The sequence below is a fragment of the Fomitiporia mediterranea genome, assembly GCF_000271605.1.
Source record: "Fomitiporia mediterranea MF3/22 unplaced genomic scaffold FOMMEscaffold_2, whole genome shotgun sequence".
In the NCBI taxonomy this organism is placed as follows: domain Eukaryota; kingdom Fungi; phylum Basidiomycota; class Agaricomycetes; order Hymenochaetales; family Hymenochaetaceae; genus Fomitiporia; species Fomitiporia mediterranea.
In genome coordinates this window covers 2837763-2857304 of record NW_006760387.1, presented here as the reverse complement: position 1 = coordinate 2857304, position 19542 = coordinate 2837763, and the positions used below count along the sequence as shown (strand labels likewise).

Genomic DNA, 19542 nt, shown 5'->3' with positions numbered 1-19542 from the left:
ACTTGTCCTTTCTTTCCCGCTCATTTCCTCTACACGCTGCCACAATGTCAGACATCAAAATTGAAGGTTTCAAGGTCGCATTTCTTTATCATTCACATAAATCTGGGCTGACAAGCATGGTATAGTCATCTGACGTTCTGACCGAGCTCAGTAGTGCATTCGAACGTTACAGTGATGCGGAAAAGAATGCTCAAATAAAAAAGGTTTCTTTCACCATGCTCAACCCTCGTCTTTACAAGTGCTCATACCGTTAGTACAGGCAAATGGCATCTTCGAGCTGCGTATCAAGAACGAAGAGGGCAAGGAGGGAGTGTGGACAATTGACTTGAAGAAGACGGGGACGGTCTACAAGGGCCCAGCAAAACCGAAGGCAGACGTCACCATCATCTTATCGGACGACACTTTCTTACAGCTCGCAGAGGGAAAGGTATGTTCATATTTACATTCAGATAATTGCCACGTATCAGGCAATGGCTGACTGGCTCTCCGACTGAAGCTGGACGGACAACGCGCGTTCATGTCCGGCAAGCTGAAGACGAAGGGTAATATGATGCTCGCCACAAAGCTGAATGACGTACTGAAGGTCGGTTCTACATTCTCAACACTTGTACCTCACACACTAATTACTTCTTCGTTGACGTCTTTCTCTAGGCGGCCAAGCCACCGAAAGCGAAGCTCTGAGCGGACGTTTATTATTCTTAGTGCTGCTTTCTCGTACAGTGTTTTCTGTATAAACTTTGGAACCTGTATGTAATCTTTATGCATATCTGTCGTATTTAGATAGATTCCACAAACCACTTGTTGCTGACGTTAATTGTGGGGTTAGGAATAATTGCAACTCGAGGTACTGGTCAAATTTAGAAACCCAGTCTGCATAATGAGTGATTATGGTAGTAAGAAAATATTATAAGTAGGATAATGCATCAGGTAGTAGTCAATATACCCTAGATTCTAAGATGCAGTTATGAGGATATGATAACCCAAGGATTTAGAAAAATAACATGAGGATAAGAGAGCAAAAAACCACAGCACCCAGGATTCCCGCGTGGTCCCCCACCGTGGTACTAACTGGGCGGCACGCCGGTTAACTGCGCAGATCAGACGGGATGCGGTGCTTTCGGCGTCCTATGGCCGTGGATAGTAATAAGGCGGATGTACAGACTATATCCACTTTATTTCTATGTCACAGGCATTGGACTTCAATGTTTCTAGCCCTTTCCTGACATACCAGATTTGAGCCTTTCAAATTTCCTTGTTCTTAGCGTTTCCTACAAAGCCTTACTTGAACTTCATTTGATACAGTACTATCTACTCGCTCATACATGCCATTTTGTTGTAGAAGACATTGAATTTTAGCTGGAGACTAGCCTCAAAGTTGTACAATAATTGAAATGGAACTTTCCCATTTCTCCATACTTTTTGACGTGGGTGTTAACTTGTTACAGAAATGTAGGGAATTAGGCTGACCTCCGAATGACTCTTGAGAAGTTTGTCTATTCAATCGAAACGGAAACCTCCATCAATAATGATGGTTTGTCCTGTATGTGATCAGAGATAACCGACCTCGACATCATTAGTTTTTGATGAACGACTCACCATTTACAAAATATGCTTCAGGTTTTACCAGATACGATACCATGCTTGCAACAGTATCGGCTTTCGCAACTGGTGCGTCAGGTGCTCCGAGGAGCTAAAGTTCAAAAGAAATCCGTCGTGACAGTTTACACGATCGGATATTTAAGATGCCGACCTTCTTGCTCGTAGCGCAATTATCATTAACTCCGTCGGGATTAAGGCCTACATTCAGTCCAGAAGCAGCGTGTTCATGATCACGAGGATAACAAAAAATCAAAGCCGGTTTACTCAGCGGTGTATTTATAAATCCGGGTGCGTATGCGTTGACCGTAATTCCATGTCTGTACAACTCGATCGCTAGTCCGGCAAGGTGTCACTATCAAGGATCAGGCGGCTCTTCTAGTGGCTTACATGCGGCTTGCGTCATGCCCCGAATGGCAAATTTTGTGCCCGAATACGCTACGAGATTTTGAATACCTAACAAAGATCAGTCCGGTGAGCGGACCATTCTAGCGAACCTTATTAAAAATAGTACCTTGCTTTCCTGCTGACGAACTTGCCGCTATGCACCCAGAACTCATTAGCAGAGAATAAAAATAACTGCGACGGCTGTGATAACTTACCAATCAACCTTCCACCGCGTCCTTGCTTGATCATTTGTAAAGCAGCATGCTTGTAGCATAAGAAAACCCCACGCATGTTAATAGAATAGATGGTATCGAAGGTTTCAACAGTAGCTTGAAAGTGTATTAAATGATCTCTTCTGCTCGAGAAATAACAGAAGGGCGTACTGTCAATAAATGAGTTTCTGTTCGTAATTCCAGCATTTGCAATCATCTGTACCGAGGTTAGAATCGATATTGAAAATACAGTGATTGACACAAACTATATCAACTCCTCCTAGTTCTTGAGCTGTTTTCTCAACTAAAGAAATAACATCCGCCTCCTTTGATACGTCTGCAGGAATTCCCAATGCACGTCGGCCTTTCTTACGAAGCTCTTCGACGACTTTGTCGATTTGTGCTTGCTTTGAGGGTATATCGTTGATCACGACATCAATGCCATCATCTGCAAGCCTATGAGCAATCTCGTATCCGATGCCCTGTGAGCTACCAGTCACTATGGCCACACATGGTGTATAGCTGCTGAATGGGATAGCTTGTGACGGGTCAGCCAGAGGCAGGATAGGCGGCATTCCGATGTTTATGGCGAGTCTACTTCAGGACTGCGTAGGTACTAAGCATCGATTAAATAGCTGATAGTTGTGGTCATGAGAACATCGTGTTCAGAGCACGGGACGTGTAGGTCCGCATTATTATGTTGTAATAAGCAAGAATCATGGGTAAAGAGATGATAGAAGTTACTTTACTTTACGAAGCAGGCATCGGTGTTTCCTCGACTTCACCGTTCGACAATTCATTGGGCTTCTAGTCCAAGGCACGATAGAAAGCTAAGAATTTGTGAGAAATGTTCACCAACGAGTTACACAATGCATTTCTTGCCTTCCGTATAGTTCGGATAGGAGTTGACTGCCTCCTGAGCTCCAAATTTCTGCACAGCTTACGCCACAACGACTATGATAAAGGTTCGTCCAAACGGACATCAAATTTTCTTTTTCATTATTGACTCACATGACCGTGACGTAACGCGTAAAACGCCTCTTTTCTCTTGCCGATCACGGAGACGCACTTTGGTCTCGGAACTGCGGTAACATGGGATATGTCTATGGAAGATTCTCTGGATGGATTTAGCTTACAGACGGTCAAGCAAGCCCTATATGTTCTCAGGTGGTTCTAGAGAAGAACATTAATCAGTTTCTCGATAGCTGGTGCTCAGAAGTAGGAAATTCTAGGCTTCTAACAACGTCGAACCATTTCTGGTGACAAGTCCTCCAAAAGGGCACTACAGCCTAACGCTCCGCTTGCACCTATATTCAGCAAACCAGGTTTATCTCATACCGCACGGTCGAGCTCTCCAAATGTACCGTTATCGATGCCGACGCGGTATTCTACCTCAAAAAGATTGGCTAATACATTGTCAACGAACCACAATTTTTCTGGGTCTGATGCTACTAGCTCCAACCCCAACAAACATGTGAAGACCTCCACTGCAGACCTCAAGGGTGCTAAACTTCTCCCTGAATGATTCTGGGCACAGACTATGCTTGGGACTGGTTATGTCCAATTCGTTTCCACTACAAAGTACAGGCTGTCTTCAACTCAAGGTACGTGTTATCATGGCCTACAATGAAACTAGCTTGATTTTCATCCTGCTTGATTCAAATTTTTCAATATCCTCTATACAAAGAATTTCCTACGAGGTCCTACTTGTGTTTTCATCTGTTACAGCACTGTCTACGCATACGTGCCATTTCGTCCCGGATGGCATTGAATTTATAGGAGACTAGCCAAAGTTACATGATACTTGAAATGGAACTTCCCATTCCTTGCTATATTTCGATATGGGAATTAAGTCGTAGGAGAAGTGCAGAGAGTCGGACTGACCTCCGAATGAACCTTGACAAGTGTCTAATCACGAGTAACGGAAGCCTCCGTCAATAGAGATGGTTTGCCCTGTGCTTGGTCGGATATGTTCAATTTTGACACTACGAAAATGGTATACCAACCCACCGTTTACGAAATATGCTTCAGGCTTCACCAGATACGATATCATACTTGCGACGGTATCGGCGTCTGAAACAGGTGCGTCGGGCACTCCGAAGAGCTAAATTTCAAAAGAAATATGAGTACCTGCATATAACTTTGTCACGACAACCGAATTTTAGTATGCTGACCCTCTTGATCGTGGCGCAGTTATCGTTAACTCCGTCAGGCGAAAGTCCTAGATTAGGTCCAGAAGTATCGGAATCACGATCACGAGGATGATCAAATATCAAAGTCGGTTTACCAAGCGGTGTATTTATGAGTCCAGGTGCGTATGCGTTGGCTGTAATTCCGTGTCTGTATAGTTCGATCGCTAGTCCAGTAAGATGTCAACGTCAAGAATCTGACGGATTTTGGATAGCTTACATGCGGCTTGCGTCATACCTCGAACGGCAAATTTTGTGCCAGAATACGCTAGGAGATTTTGAGTACCTAGCGGAATTTTGTCAATAAAGTGGACCATTCACCCAGATGTTACGTACCTTGCTTTCCGGCAGACGAACTTGCACCTACACAACCAAAACAATTAGAAGACAATGGATATATTTAATAGAATACATGGATGCCCGACCAATAAGCCTTCCGCCACGTCCCTGCTTGATCATTTGTAAAGCAGCATGCTTGTAGCACAAGAACACCCCTCGCATGTTGATAGAATAGATCGTATCAAAGGTCTCAATAGTTGCTAAAACCAAGTTAAAAGATTTTCTCTCGTTAAAGGAAGGAAGGAAAGACTTACTGTCAAGAAATGAGTTGACATGTGAAATCCCAGCATTTGCAATCATCTGTGCCGAAGTTAGAATTCACACTGAAGACAAGAAGGATGATACCGACAATATCAACACCTCCAAGTTCTTGAGCCGATTTCTCAACTAAAGAAATAACATCTGCCTCCTTTGATACGTCTGCAGGAATCCCCAGAGCACGACCGCCTTTCTTACGCAGCTCTTCCACGACTTTGTCGATTTGTGCTTGTTTCGAAGATATATCGTTGATCACGACATCAATGCCATCGTCTGCAAGCCTATGAGCAATTTCGTATCCAATGCCCTGTGAGCTACCAGTCACTATAGCTACACGTGGAGTATAGCTGCTGAACGGGGTAGCTTGTGACGGGTCAGCCAGAGGTAAGATGGGAGGCATTCCGATGTAACTGGGGGAGTCTACTTCGGGACCGTACAGGTGCAAGCATCGATTAAATAGTTGATAGTTATGGTCACGGGGACGTCGTGTTCGGGGAATAGGAACATGCAGATCCGCATCAATTACGTTTGTAATAAACGAGAATCAGAGATAAGGGCTCGATAGTCGTATTCTCGCTCACCACGGAGTCATAGTTACTAGTATCTCCTCGCAGTCGATGTCCGAAGATTCATTTTAGGCTTCGAATTTAAAGTATGATAGTAACCTGTGTGAGAAATAATCAAGTTATGCGACGTTCCTCCCGTCCGGTCATATCGTCCAGGCAGAACTTGACTCTTCCCAGCTCCAGTATTCACAGCAGCACGACTGGCACAGTTGATAAAGGTTTATTCGAACGGTCATCAAATTCTGCAGCGCGCAGCACTAAGTATGATTGAGTCACCTGACTGTGACGTAACGCGTAAAAACGCCCACTTCACTTGCCGATCACAGACGAAGCGCGGTCAGTAACTTCTGACTGCGATGAATGCAATCGTGACTTGGTATGTCCGTGGAAATTTTCATCAGTTGAATTCAGCTCATGGATGGATAAGCAAGTCCTGTATGTTCTCAGGATGTTCCAGAGCGGAACATTAACCAGCATCTCGACAGCGGCTGCTCAGAAGTAGGGACATCGAGGACCGTTTCTGGCAGCAAGCCGTCCAAACAGTCAGCACAGAGTAACGCTCGACTTGCGCCTATATTCAATAAGCCTGGTTCATCTCAAGCTGCACCATCGAGCTCTCCAAATGCTCCATTATCAACGCCGACGCGACCGTCTACCTCAAAGAGACCAGCTGACTCAGTCTCGGCGAGACAAGAACTATCTGGGTCTAATGCTACTAGCTCAAATCCCAATAAACGTGTAAAGACCTCTACTGCAAACCTTGAAGGAGCTCAACCTCTTCCTGAACGACTCCGGCCACAGACATTGGACGACTTCGTTGGTCAACCCCACCTTACTGGCCAAGGTTCACTGCTGAGACATCTTGTTGAATCTGGTACTGGTGGCAACATGGGGAGCATTATTTTCTGGGGTCCGCCGGGATGTGGTAAAACAACACTGGCTAGACTGCTGGCGAAGAAGTCACGAGCCGTGTTCAAGGAGCTTTCCGCGACTGGAATAGGCGTCAATGAAGTTAGACAAGTATTTGAGGAAGCAAAAGGTCTTTTATCATTGACCGGAAGGTAGCTATTGGGCCTATGTCACGCTTGAGCCACCATCAGAACTCACCTCGCTGCTAGGAAGACAATTCTCTTCCTAGATGAAATCCACCGGTTCAACAAAGCCCAACAAGTGTGTATCGTACCTGTCTCCTCTAACACTTGCAGCCTGACCAGTTACTAGGACATCTTCCTGCCATACGTTGAACAAGGTCATATACAGGTTAACTCAGCTTCCGTAACACTTTACTTTCCGGTACTGATATAATACTGTCAAATCAGCTTATCGGCGCTACAACTGAGAACCCTTCATTTCGAGTGATTGGTGCCCTTTTAAGCCGCTGTCGGTCTGTGCTATATCACTTATACTGCTTATTCATGCCTGACCATCCTCTAGCGTCTTTGTGTTAGAACGTCTTACGGACGATAATATTGGAGTAGTTATTAAACGGGCAATTAAGCGTGTCTCTGCAAAAGACCAAGATACTGGAGATGCAGCTATCAAGCCAGATGATTCTCTCCTTCCGACTTCTCAAGCCACCGAAATAATCAACGCCGATCCCGGCTCGTCCCAGACATCCTCTGCAACGCTTGCCGCCTCCTCACCTTCGGATTTACCTTTTCCGGAACATCCACAGATAACTTCTCAGGTTTTCTCTTCTCTCATTTCCCTATCCTCTGGAGATGCACGTACAGCATTGTCACTCTTATCCCTTGTACTCGCTGCTCCTCCGTCTACCCCGACCGCGCAGCTTCTCGATTCACTGAGGAAGAGTGTGATAGGTGCATACGATCGCACAGGTGATACGCATTACGACCTCATAAGCGCTCTGCATAAAAGTGTGCGTGGGAGCAATGGGAGTGCAGCGTTGTATTGGCTTGCTCGAATGCTGCGAGGTGGCGAAGACCCGTTATTTATCGCTCGTCGTATGCTTGTCTGTGCAAGTGAAGACGTAGGTCTCGCAGATCCGAAGGCATTACCTTTAGTAAGTAGTTTTTAAACGATACCCTTGATGATAAGTACGTCTTTCGAAACGTTGAACTGCCATAACTAGGCCATGGCAGCATATCAAGCATGCCAAGTTATTGGCATGCCGGAATGTCGCATCCATCTCGCACATCTCGTCTCCTATCTTTCGGAGGCACCAAAATCAACTCGCTCGTATAGAGCATACAACCGAGCAGAGGAGGCTGCTGCGAAAGACATGACACTGCCAGTGCCATTGCAGCTTCGCAATGCGCCAACGAAACTCATGGAGGAGCTGGGTTATGCGGAGGGATATCGATATAATCCCGATTTCATGTTAGTCCTTAGTGCTTGACTACAGTGCTTCGAGTTGCTAACAAGGACAACGAATGAAAATAGACATCCGGTGCACAACCAATACCTACCGACACAGCTCAAGGATGACGTCTACTTACTCAAGGAGGGCGACATGTCTGATAGGGTATGGGACGAGGAGGCTCTGAAGACCTGGGAGAAGGAAGCCAATGATAGCAGGGAATGGGACGGCAGGCGGAAGAATGATGGATCTCCTGCGATTCAGGACTTGACTGATCAGACCGTTTAAAGTCCGAAAGATTCAAAACAGATAGTCTTTGGTAGGAGGTTTTTTTGCTTTGTTCATGCTATCTATATGCTATGTGTTGGAAACGGAATAATTCATATGTTTTTGTATGATACATCTTTCTTCATTCGCGAAATTCAACTATAAGAACACATATACATACAGATATTCTACGCACATCACTACGCACGAATCCCCGTCTCAACCTACTCTACTCGCTTGGCTCCTCCGACGCGGTGGCGACCTAAATCGGGACGGTGAAGGCGACGGAGCAGTCGAGCGTATAAACCCTCCTGCATCCCAAGTGGTGACGTTCATCGCAGGGTCGACGTACAGCCCAAGTGAATTATTATATGGCCACATTTCTTCATCTGAAACTTCTGCAATCAATGAGAGCGAGGTATTGCGATCGAGTGACGCCCAGTCATCTGCGAGTGGGTGCAAGGGAAACTCGTCGGGGAAGGGAGTGAACTCAGGTTCTTCACGTTCGTCTTCATGTTGGGGAGCTATGAGAGGTAAAGCAGTTGCGAGTGAGGAAGATTGGAGTGGTGGGAGGGGTGAAGTGAGTATACTTGGTGACATGGGTAGGTTGCAGGTTCGCAACTGTAAAATATGTCAAAGTAGTTATTAGTTAGCGGGTACTAGGGGGTGGAAATTAACCCTTCTTACCTGTGGAGTAGGTGGCATGTCGAATTCATCGTCTAAAGAGGAAGCGGACAATGATAACGACGGTGTTGCTGAGGAAACATGATACGATTCGGCAGACTCAGACGTATAAGTGAGCGCAGGTGTGGCGGGTATATTCTGTCTTTCCGCTTGACTCTCTAACTTCTCGCCCTCTTCCGATTCTCCCGATGCTGATGTTTCAGAAAGTGCAGGCGTGGACGCTCTACTCCCCAATTCCGCCACAACACATTGCTCAGCCTCGCTCTTGTCCGTATCGTCCTCCATACGCGCTTTGGCCTTGGCTTTGACAGCAGGAATGCGACAATGACGAATGGAAAATGACCCGAAAGCCTCTCTTTGCTTGCTACGATAAGGCGTCTCGTGCAGCATACGCATACGCACGCATTTTTGAGGTTGGTGGACAGAGAGATTGCATTGCGCCTCGTCAGACTCAGCCGATGTAACTATGCAGTTTTACGGCAGGAATTCGCTCAGTTGATAGAGGAGCAAACCAAAGGCGAAGCGAGGTAGGTATACTTACTCAACTCCAGTGCGTGGCGTAAAGACGCGAAATCCGTCATCGCAGACATTGCACAGTGGTAGTAGAGTATGATAGCGACGTTATGAGGGGGCGAGAAGCTCGAATAAAGGGGTAGACCATCATCGCGCAGCCCTAGTCTCAGTATATAAGTGCTTTTTAAATTTTCACCGCTGTGCGCTGCCAGTGCATGCTTTCGCCACTGTTCTTTGATGGTTACCTTTTTAGGGAGACTATAAACTCCTCCTTTGCGCGATTGTTTTCGTTCTTCGTCATATAAGGAAATAGTATGTACACGTGGTCATCAGTCAGTGCAAATGCTCGTACCACTTTTTAGATATTGTACTATCTTGTCTTTCCTGCCCTCGTATAGCGTTTAAATTCCTGGCTGGAAGTGTCGGCTTCAGGGTCAGACAATAGGCAATACGAAGGAGATTTCCCGTATTCAGACATATTCTCTGATATGCATTATGAGAGGCTCAATTTGGCCGAATTGAAAAAACGGCTTATAGATTAAACTGGCAATTGCCTCCCACTGCCTGCAAGAATCTGTAATATACGAAGGATACTATACAACCCCTAGTATTGTCAATATGTGATTAAAAACGAAGTCGTAATAATGATTGAGAGGAGATCGGAATAAAACGAAAAATAAACATCTACTTCATGAAGAGGACGTGAGAACACCTAAGGATGTACGGAGAGGATCATAAAACAGCAGAGTAGGGACAGTCGAAGGTGACTCAGAACATGTTTCCAAAGAGACCTTTTGTTCGCCGAGGAGTCGGTTGAGCGTCTTTACGAAGATGCGTGAGACTATTTAGTTGCTTCATAACCTACACCACAGGCGTTAATTCTAGGACACAAGAAAAGAAGATGGCTGGCTCACCTCTTCGAGCTTATCTTTACGATCTTGCAGCTCGAGATGCTTACGAATTGCAGGGTTCTCCTTCGCGAACGCGACAATCTCCTTGCGGTCAAGGTCGTAAATTAGTCGTGAATCAATTTCTCGTGGGAACTGAAGGAAGGTCAATCAATGTATTGCTTGTACGATAAATACAAAACTTACTTGGTAGAAGAAATGGTCAAGAAGTTCGATACTGATAAACAGAGCAGACGTGTATGCGAGCTTCTCGGCTACAACGTCCAAGAATGCCTCAGGACAGAGTACATCGTTGTTCGGACCACCCTTGCAGCGTTTCGACTTCAGAGTCGAGAGGCGAAGCTTGAGGATGCCGATTCGGTCGACATAAGATTGGGCGTGCTTAGCTAAAATGGTAAATCAATAAATAACGACATCGAGTATTACGAAACGGGAAATAACATACCATCGAGCATTTGACCGGGACTATATCTATAGTGAATCTCTTCAGGCTCAGGAAGAGGAGCCTCCTCATCCTGCGCTTGCGCGATAAGCCTCTGCTTCTTCCTCTCATTCTCCTTCTCTTCAATAACTCTGACATAACCCATCAAGTTATTCAATCGTCGACTCCCACCAACACGTTGTCGGATCTCCTTCAGCTTCCCCTCACACATGCCAATCTCCTTCTCAATCACTTCCACTGATTTGGACCGTCCGAGCTCCCATTCGCGTTCGTCAACTTCGACTTCATACTTGTATGGTTTTATGCAGTTTTCAACTTGGTCGGCGGTTACACCGATGCGGTCGCGTAGGATGGCATGGCTGAAAGCTACGATCCGCTCTGCAGCTCGTGGATGATGCGAGAACGGTTCACCAGAAGCTATCGAGTCGATGAGTGCGCGGAGGCCGTCTGCCACAAGCAGAGTTGTGTCGCGTCCAACACCAGATTTAGTCAACAACGAGCTAGCGGCATCGAGCTTATATCGCCAGTAAGGCTCTACTTCCTCTGGTTTGACCTTCGAGTCTGCAGCAAGAGCGTTCAGCTCCCTGGCTCTGTTATCAGACCAATAAAGTTGCTCCATGATGTCCATCACTTTGTCGTTCAGCAGCTCCTTGAGCTTTGCACGAAGTTGGGAACGTGTGAATTGCGAAGTGTACTCTCGGAAGCGTGCCTTTAACGTATCGACGGTCTCGGCGACATACGACTCCGCTGTGATTCGGCGATCGTTGTATTGCACTTTGAACTGGTAAGTTGCCTCCTCGAGTTCTAGTTGCACTTGGTTGGTAATGCCATGAAGTGACGAAGCCATGGACGATTCCAAGACTTCCATGAGGCGTCTCCGGAGCGTAGACGTGCTAGTCATTATAGCCGAATTCTTGAAATATTCCTTGTGCTGGCTGAAGTAATCATTTTCTACTCGTTTGACCAGTTCACCCGTCGTCTCCTTCCCAAGTCTCTTTCCCGTAGATTTGCAAACGACGCCAACATAACCAAGATGAAGAGGGTATCTATTCCCAGACAAGATGTCTATACCCTGTTCTGGTGATACTAAGTCCATCTTCGTGATCACTCCGATTGTCCGCATCCCCAGAGGATCAACCTTACGACTAGCCCGGAGAGCTGGTGAGTTAGCTAGATCGACATCTGCTGCACAAACAGCGAGAATGATGTTCGGCTCGCGGATGTAACGATCACAGAGTGCAGCGATCTGCTCTTTTAGCGTCTCCGGTTGGTCCATCGACGAAATTTGGATGTATCCCGGTAGGTCGATCATGGTCAAATCTGGTACGTTTGGACTGTAGATACGAAGGTCGATAGGGTCATTCGAGACACATTCGCTTGCAGGAACGGCGAGATTGAGGTCCGTCAGAGTTTTTTGGATCTGAGTGAAGTCCGTGATTTTCCCAAGACCTAATGAAGGGAACTCGCCGTATTCCTGCGGTTGTGTACTTCCAGGTTTGGCAGGCGTATGTACCAGAGTCAACTCAATCGGCCGTCGAGTCACCATATTGTTTCCCCTATGAATGATCAGTAAGAAATGAAGTACTAAACTAATACTCTACTTACTTGGGAAGAAATTCATGACCAACAATCGCCTCTAAAACCGAACTCTTACCAGAGCTCTGAGAACCGATGACCACAATACTCGGTAGTTTCAACGCGTCGTTCTGGTCGATTTCAAGTAACATAGTCCGTATTCCAATGAGTTTCTTTGTCAGATGCATGAGCTCATTTGGTCCGATCACCGCTTCTCCTTTCTCATCCTCGCCCTCGGATGAATATGACGGGGCTGCAAGAGTAGCAGCCGCGAGAGCCGCAACTGCGGCATCTTCACCATCAGGGGGCTTGCCACCCGATTGACCGCCATTCTCGCCCTTATTTCGTCCAGAATCTTCACCGCTTGCCTTTTCTCGAGAAGAAAACAGGTCCTTTAGAAACTGAGGCGCTTCTACATCCGGAAAATGAACGTCCGATAGTCGTGATTGTGCAGCCTTTAGACCATCCGATGCAGAGTCAAATACGTCCGTTGCTGTCTCCTGGACGGTGGTCATCCAGCCGCTTGTAGTCCTCTTAAGCTCTGAAGGCACTGGATCAGTTGTCGCGAACACGCATTTCGGCTACCAAACATACCTTCAAACTTGTAGTTTGCATAGCCCAGAGCTCCAGCCCCAACTGTTGCACCAGCAATAGGCACCTTGAAGGCACGCGCCACAAGTCTCGGTATAGTCGTGTATGATAAAGCCCTTACATGCATCCGACGAAATGGCTGCGAATAAGGAGAGAACATACTCCTCCTCGGTCGTAACGGCGACGAGTATAGCGATGTGGAGAATTGCCTCTGGGCACCGCGGGAGATCATCCTGAGAGTCACCATAATTACCAAGTTTCAAGAGTCCAGAGCAGTTCGACGCGTTGTACGAAAGGCAAGTTAGCTCTCGAAAGGACACCTCAATTAATGACAGCGTTTCCAAGTGTTTATTGCCGATAGAGGTCAGTTACAGACCCAGATTCGAGTCTGCAAGCATCTATAGCCAATATTACCCTTCCAATGTGACAAAGAGCTTGTCCAGCGTCACTAGAATATCGATTCTACCTTGCTGAACGCGTCGGAGATGTTGGTTGATGTAGTTGGTGAACAAACCTGAAATTTCGCAAGTGACGAAGCTTTCGGCAGGTCATGTGACACTGTCCATAAATAGACATGCATGATTAAGTACTATGGATGGAACTCAGCAAGGTTCAGCAATTTACCTCCGGTCCCCGGTCCTGGAATATACATCGATCGCGGTAAGGCTACCCGCCAGCTCCAACTTACATCTCTTTCTAACTTTGATTTCTTAGAGGAAAGCCCGGTTAGTGACGGCACTCCAGCTGTAAATTAAAACAAGTATGTAATTTCCACCGCAAGTTCTTCCTTTGTGATTATCGTCGGTCCGAGATCAGATGTTGATCCCCCATTCAGATTCTCCTTTCTACGTTCTTAAACTATACTATACTCTACACGTACGAACAGCCTCTTGTCAGCATTTCATAACAATGGGCACCAATATGTCCTTTGCAATGCCACGAGGCGCTCGACTACGCTCATTGTGATGGTCCAGGAGTTACCTCATCTGGAAGGCACGCGGCAGTCCTGTCTCAAATCGTCCCATAGTTCGCTGTTTCTGGTATTGCATAGCATCAAGAGACACTTACCATGTGTACATGGACGTGGAGGGTAGAAAAGCTTGACTTTCGGCGGGATGGGATGCTCCCCAACAATTCCTGCCAGCGAGACTTCAGAAGGCTATTGCACCTCCATTTGATCTTGAGCCATGCCGACCGTTCGCAACATTCCTGCTCCTTGTCGTGCAACCAGTACGTATCACTGTAAAACATGACTCCTCTGTATACTGACATGTACTTTAGGTTACCAGACCCGAGGTGACTCTGAATACACGACCCCTCCGCGGCCTTCCTCGTACAGAGCCTCCGCCTCTCCCACCACGAAGTCCCCGAAGAAGAAGAAACCATCCAATGCATTCTTCCTCTACCGTTCATATGTCATCGCAAACGGCTTGCTTCCCGATGACGTCAAGCATCAGAACGACGCGTCTCGGATGGCTGCACTCATGTGGAAGGGCGAATCTGCGGAAGTGCGGATGAAATTCTTCGCCGAGGCGGAGAAGAAGAAGGAAGAACAGAAGAAGGAGGATAGGGAGTTGACATTAACACCGTCCACGCCGACATTGTCTTCACCTTCGACCAGTTCATTCCCGAACTCTTCTCGTGCCTCGTCTCCTGCGACGCCGCGTACCCCTTACTCGCCGTTTGTTCAGACACCTACCACACCCAAGGTGAGGCCTAAACATCACTATTCGAGAAATATTCTCATATCATTTTCTCCAGGGATTTACACCCAGATTTCCCGATTTTCTACCTCAATCACCTTCTCCGTCGCGTCCATCACAACCTTCGCGGCATCTCGAACGTACTCTGAAGCACGAATCGTTCCCTGAGATAAACTACGACGAACCGCTACTTTTCGCACTGTCGGACGAGTGGGCATCTCCAATCCAAGCTTCGTCACTTTCTCTCATCCAGATGCCAGATGAGATTGATCCATCGTTATTCGACGAATTTAATGATCTTGATGTTTTCATGTGATCAACCGCGTCTTCCGTTTTCTCTATTCGTCCAATTGCTTTCTTCCTTCATCTCTGGTATTCAAAACCTGGGTTCTATATCCATTCTAATCCGCTCTCCTCAATTCGATTTGCACAATATCTCTTAGTCTGTATAGGATCATCTCACCTCTTTTCGGTCTCTGCAATTTCGTTCTGTACTTTCTACTAGCCGTATTACATAATAATTTGTTTACTGGACTGTGGAGCATTATTATATTCAGGACTGACATCCAGCAATACGCGTAAGGTTGCTGTCACCTCATAAAGAGATTGATCTCCATTGGACTTGCCTTGGCCAATGTTGACTACAAAATTCAGGTAAATCGCATTTTTTAACTCGGTAGCTTTCGGAGTTTCGGGACGGAAGTTTATTCTCGGTCACGTGCATATCATACTTCTGGAGGAGTTTTCTTAATTTCCTTTCAACGTTTCATACGTTCCGCTTGCGCGAGATCTCATCCTGAGGAAGACAGGACTGCAACTAGCTTCACCGTGTCCGGATAGGATTGGGCTTGAATGTGAAGAAACCAGTCATACGAACACCGTCTTCCCTGCAAAGTCACTAAAACCCCTATTCTATTATCCGAATACAAGCTCTCCACCTAGTTCTTGGGAGGCTCAGCCGAGGCTCTACATAACTTTGGGAATCTTAATCTTATAAACTAAACTCTCGTTCTCTGTGCTTTAATAGTACCTCTTCGGTCACATCCGTCCATTCTTTCTGTGAGTTTTTGGACCTTGATCGTGATATGGCGCCGTCGGAACGAAAACAACGTTAGTATGTTTCCTCAATTGCCTGTACTTTTACTGACTTGTCACACCCCAGCTGCTCGCCGAAAGTCCCAAGGTGGTACAACTTACAATGCCCTGTCACCAGAGCTACTTCAGAAGAGGACGAAGAGACATCTCGAGGAACTCGAGGTCAGCTAACTCCATCTTTTCACCCCGTCATCACTACAAATCCATTGTTAACACATCTGCTTTCAAAATTATAACAGAGAACCAACTATACCGAACCAACAGCCTCACTCGCCGGTATCGGTCTCGGCGAAAGTGCAGCAAGTGCCCGGGGCCGTGCGCGCGAAACCATCTCCGACAAACGCATCATCGACGGTGGAGCGCGCAAGAAGGCTCAATCAAAGAACGTACGTGATGCACTTGTGTATAGGAAGAACTTGGCGACTTTGATTGAAGAATCTGTGCGTTTCATACTCGCTTCTCATATCATTTGTATCATCTTTAATTGCAACTGCAAATTATTTTTGATACAATGCTAATCATGTCAACAATTGAACATGCAGGGAATTGCTAAACTTCCGCCTAACGTACCAACGTACCTCACAGCAGCGGCACCGCCACCTACTGAGCCACCCCGGTTGCTATGTACCGTCTGTGGATATTGGGGGCGATATAAATGTCAAAGATGCTCCATGGCCTATTGTGATAAGAACTGCGAAGAAACTCATAACGACACATTATGCGAAAGGCGCCTTTATTGATAATACCCAAGTAAAACCGGGCAGAGACAGGAATGCGTCGACGCGCTGAGGTATGGAATTTTGGGACTGTTCACTCAGCGAGCTTCTTTTTGAAATGTTCTTTGACTTCGTCGGACCCTTCTCCAGCCGTGTCAGGTAACCAGAGTGCCTACAAACAATTAGTCTTTTAGTACTCTAAACGAAGGAGATTTATCAATGCAACGTATCAATTCCGCTCCCGCCGCCGCCATCATTCCAAGTCTAGGATTAAACCGCACACATCGCGCAAGACCAGGACTCCCTTCCAATATCGTCATTGGTTGTAGCACCAGCGGACTCCTATCGAGGTCTGTAGGCTTATTCGCTCGTGCAGGGAGGTTCCGGACATCCCATATGCCAATATTGCCATCAAGACTTCCACTTACCACGAACTTGCAATCAGCAGCCCAGACTTCTCCCCCACTTCTCCCTTTCGTCGGGAAGGAAGTGAGTTTCAATAACGGGTCTTCAAGTGTCATAGTCAAGAAAGGCTCTTTGTCACAGAGTCGACTCGCGAGTTTCCTTTTGAAGTGTTCTTTGACTTTCTCATAACATCTCCAGCCATATCAGGCAGCCAGAATGCCTAAAAGGATTAGCCAGTCAGGGCCGGCCAAGACGTAGGAAGTTATCAGCAATGCAACGCACCAATTCTGTTACCGCCGTCGTCCCAAGTCCAGGATTAAATCGCACACACCGCGCAAGCCCAGGATGTCCTTCAAGCGTCGTTATAGATTGCAGCACCAACGGGCTCCTATTAAGGTCTATCGGTTCGTTCGGACGCACGGGTAGATTCGGCGCGTCCCATATACAGATCTTTCCGTCAAGGTTTCCGCTCACCACAGACTTGCTATCGGGTGTTCACGAAACTTCTTCCCCACTGATCGCCTTTCTTTTAATTTGGCGAGTAGGTGGCCTTCGAACACTTCTAATTCGTAATGCGCGTCGCCAGATGTGCCGACGAGGAGGTACTTCTCGTTTGACGGGAAGGCTAAGGAAGTCATGTTACTCATGTATATCTGTCGAGGTGGGAAGAAGATGAGTTACAGTTCGATTGGGTGAGCCGAACATGAAGCCACCATCGATTGGCGATACCCCCAATGGGACACCGCGTTCTCTGCGACTTTTTGTAGATTTCTATTCGCAAATAGTGAATGTTACGAAGCGTGCAATTGGTGTCATTTTCCCACGTTGGCACATACGTGATGTGCTGTTTTTGTGTGTGAAGCCACTGAAGCGTGGACAGTCTGAATAGAACGTTTAACATGTCTAGAAACAACCATCCTCCACGTTCAAACCAATGACTAGAAATTATGTTCAAACAAAGAGACGGTTGAGATACGTATTCACCAGACTTACAATTATACAGGTGGGTCCAGAAAGTGTTGGTTTGGGCATCCATTTATGTATTGCCTTACTGTAAGACATGCAAACCAATAATATATACTCTATACTCTATACTAGGAGTAGAGTTCATTGTTCTGAATATACTGAGAGGTAGGTAGTAATGTACAGTAGTAGAGTAGGTATACTGGATAGCCAAAAACTAGGTGAATACTGAGATATTAGTTAGAAACAGCCAAGATTGCTAGAAGGATTGTAAATACTGTTTAGAGGTACTATACTTGAGTCTGTATCTGAGACTAAACAACTGACTATATACACTTAGAGTGGATGCACCAAACTGTACTCCAGACAAGTAAACAAGTAATACTGCTAGAGGTTATATATATTGTCTCTCTCATTGTCTGTGTCCATTTACATGCACAGCAGACAGGCAGAATTTTTTTCGCTCTTCATTTCAGTATTTATACAGTAGTCTGTCTTGTCTGTTTTTGGAAGGAACTACCAAATTTATTCAAGTTATGATTAACTTATTACAAGAGTAATGGATCACAAAGTGGACCCATCAATCGACCTCAATTTCTTTAAGGGGTAGGTTGGGTATGTAGGCTCTTTAGCTACTCCTTTTCCACTGGGGATCCTCCTAGCACACTTCTCCAAAGAATTGAGAGCCCCTAATGTGTCTCCCAACTTTATTCATTACAAGATAGTCTCCTGTAATGTATTGTATAGGAGAGCAGGGGGTCAATTCAGTCCTATTTCAGATTACAGCTAGATGCCTGCTGATAAAGTCTCTTTCTTTTCTCTTCTCACTAATCTTGCTCCCAGCCACATCAACATGAAATTGATCTCAGCTCATCTCCCAGATTACACATTAATCCACTGGTAATTTGCTTCCGTCTCCACATGCGCGAGCACTTGTCTGTCGGCCCATCCATGAGACCACTGCATGTTACCTTCGCTCCCAGCCACATCAACATGAAATTGATCTCGGCTCATCTCCCAGATTGCACATTAATCTACTGGTAACTTTCTTCTGTCTCCACGTGCACAAGCACTTGTCTGTCAGCCCATCCACAAGATCACTAGTATGTTGCCTTCCCAGTCACACATCAGGAAAAAGTCGCATTTCTTATAATATATTGTAGACTTTGTAAAGTAACATAAATATTGTATATATATTGTAAAGTAATTACAAGACTTGCAAATCAATTGTAAAGTTTGTATAAGACATGTTAATGTATATAAAGGCTAAGTAAGTGTTATGGATGAATACAATCTATTAAAAGTATTATACTAACTTTGTATAATAGCCTAAAGTATTATGCTTGCATTACATTTTTATTATAATTTTAAAGAAAGGGTAATATTTACAATATAATAATGTAACAATAACTATTGTTGCCTTATAATTTATGTAAAAGGTATATTAATGTATATAATAGTGTAAGAGCACTTGTTATATAATTATTATCTTAATAAAAGTATACTATAAGTATATAATATGTATATCATACTTAGACTATCTATACAAATAGTTTACAATTATTGTAAAAAGCATTTCATCTACTTGTAATAATTACATTAGTGTGTTTAGAAAGCTATATACATGTCATATTACTTTTTACTATATTACAAAGTAGATTAATTATTTTATTTTATACCTAAATACAATAATTGAAATGTTCTATCAGTTGACGACTCATATTATAGTTGCTTATGTAATCAACTGCTGAAGATCGAGAGCATATAATGACGCATTTCTCTTCGTCACTCTTTACTCTACTTCACATCTCCC

At 45.4% G+C, this 19542-nt stretch overlaps 8 protein-coding genes across 8 annotated transcripts; 4 read left to right on the top strand and 4 right to left on the bottom strand.

Moving 5' to 3' along the window:
- The first annotated feature begins 31 nt into the window (after positions 1-31).
- On the top strand, positions 32-790 carry FOMMEDRAFT_117719 (sterol-binding-like protein). The gene is made up of 5 exons (XM_007262981.1): positions 32-74; positions 126-203; positions 260-427; positions 497-583; positions 652-790. Exons 1-5 carry the CDS (start codon positions 45-47, stop codon positions 679-681), a joined length of 393 nt encoding a protein of 130 aa, XP_007263043.1. The 5' UTR covers positions 32-44; the 3' UTR covers positions 682-790.
- Positions 791-1322: 532 nt separating this feature from the next.
- On the bottom strand, positions 1323-2770 carry FOMMEDRAFT_102686 (NAD-binding protein; the record flags this gene model as incomplete). The annotated part of the gene is made up of 10 exons (XM_007262980.1): positions 1323-1415; positions 1468-1538; positions 1597-1690; positions 1751-1797; positions 1864-1932; positions 1987-2052; positions 2111-2137; positions 2199-2312; positions 2367-2412; positions 2462-2770. 9 exons carry the CDS (start codon positions 2768-2770, stop codon positions 1498-1500), a joined length of 813 nt encoding a protein of 270 aa, XP_007263042.1. The 3' UTR covers positions 1323-1415; positions 1468-1497.
- Positions 2771-4107: 1337 nt separating this feature from the next.
- Positions 4108-5381, bottom strand: FOMMEDRAFT_152087 (NAD-binding protein; the record flags this gene model as incomplete). The annotated part of the gene is made up of 7 exons (XM_007262979.1): positions 4108-4299; positions 4370-4551; positions 4605-4670; positions 4721-4747; positions 4810-4923; positions 4978-5023; positions 5073-5381. 7 exons carry the CDS (start codon positions 5379-5381, stop codon positions 4108-4110), a joined length of 936 nt encoding a protein of 311 aa, XP_007263041.1.
- Positions 5382-6114: 733 nt separating this feature from the next.
- Positions 6115-8155, top strand: FOMMEDRAFT_102680 (P-loop containing nucleoside triphosphate hydrolase protein; the record flags this gene model as incomplete). The annotated part of the gene is made up of 7 exons (XM_007262978.1): positions 6115-6608; positions 6666-6717; positions 6769-6807; positions 6867-6931; positions 6982-7570; positions 7640-7887; positions 7951-8155. Exons 1-7 carry the CDS (start codon positions 6436-6438, stop codon positions 8153-8155), a joined length of 1371 nt encoding a protein of 456 aa, XP_007263040.1. The 5' UTR covers positions 6115-6435.
- Positions 8156-10099: 1944 nt separating this feature from the next.
- On the bottom strand, positions 10100-13007 carry FOMMEDRAFT_76360 (uncharacterized protein; the record flags this gene model as incomplete). The annotated part of the gene is made up of 6 exons (XM_007262977.1): positions 10100-10192; positions 10246-10374; positions 10426-10625; positions 10685-12237; positions 12287-12797; positions 12851-13007. 6 exons carry the CDS (start codon positions 13005-13007, stop codon positions 10100-10102), a joined length of 2643 nt encoding a protein of 880 aa, XP_007263039.1.
- A 959-nt stretch (positions 13008-13966) lies between these two features.
- On the top strand, positions 13967-14778 carry FOMMEDRAFT_17249 (uncharacterized protein; the record flags this gene model as incomplete). Its single annotated transcript, XM_007262976.1, has 3 exons — positions 13967-14077; positions 14129-14556; positions 14609-14778. Coding segments are annotated over exons 1-3 (581 nt in total), but the record flags the coding sequence as incomplete, so codon positions are not given.
- Positions 14779-15500: 722 nt separating this feature from the next.
- On the top strand, positions 15501-16821 carry FOMMEDRAFT_138604 (uncharacterized protein). The gene is made up of 5 exons (XM_007262975.1): positions 15501-15660; positions 15713-15807; positions 15885-16085; positions 16188-16435; positions 16512-16821. Exons 1-4 carry the CDS (start codon positions 15636-15638, stop codon positions 16383-16385), a joined length of 519 nt encoding a protein of 172 aa, XP_007263037.1. The 5' UTR covers positions 15501-15635; the 3' UTR covers positions 16386-16435; positions 16512-16821.
- A 219-nt stretch (positions 16822-17040) lies between these two features.
- FOMMEDRAFT_138603 (uncharacterized protein) lies at positions 17041-17524 on the bottom strand. The gene has a single exon (XM_007262974.1). The coding sequence runs from the start codon at positions 17411-17413 to the stop codon at positions 17237-17239; it is 177 nt and encodes a 58-aa protein (XP_007263036.1). The 5' UTR covers positions 17414-17524; the 3' UTR covers positions 17041-17236.
- Between the last annotated feature and the right edge of the window lie 2018 nt (positions 17525-19542).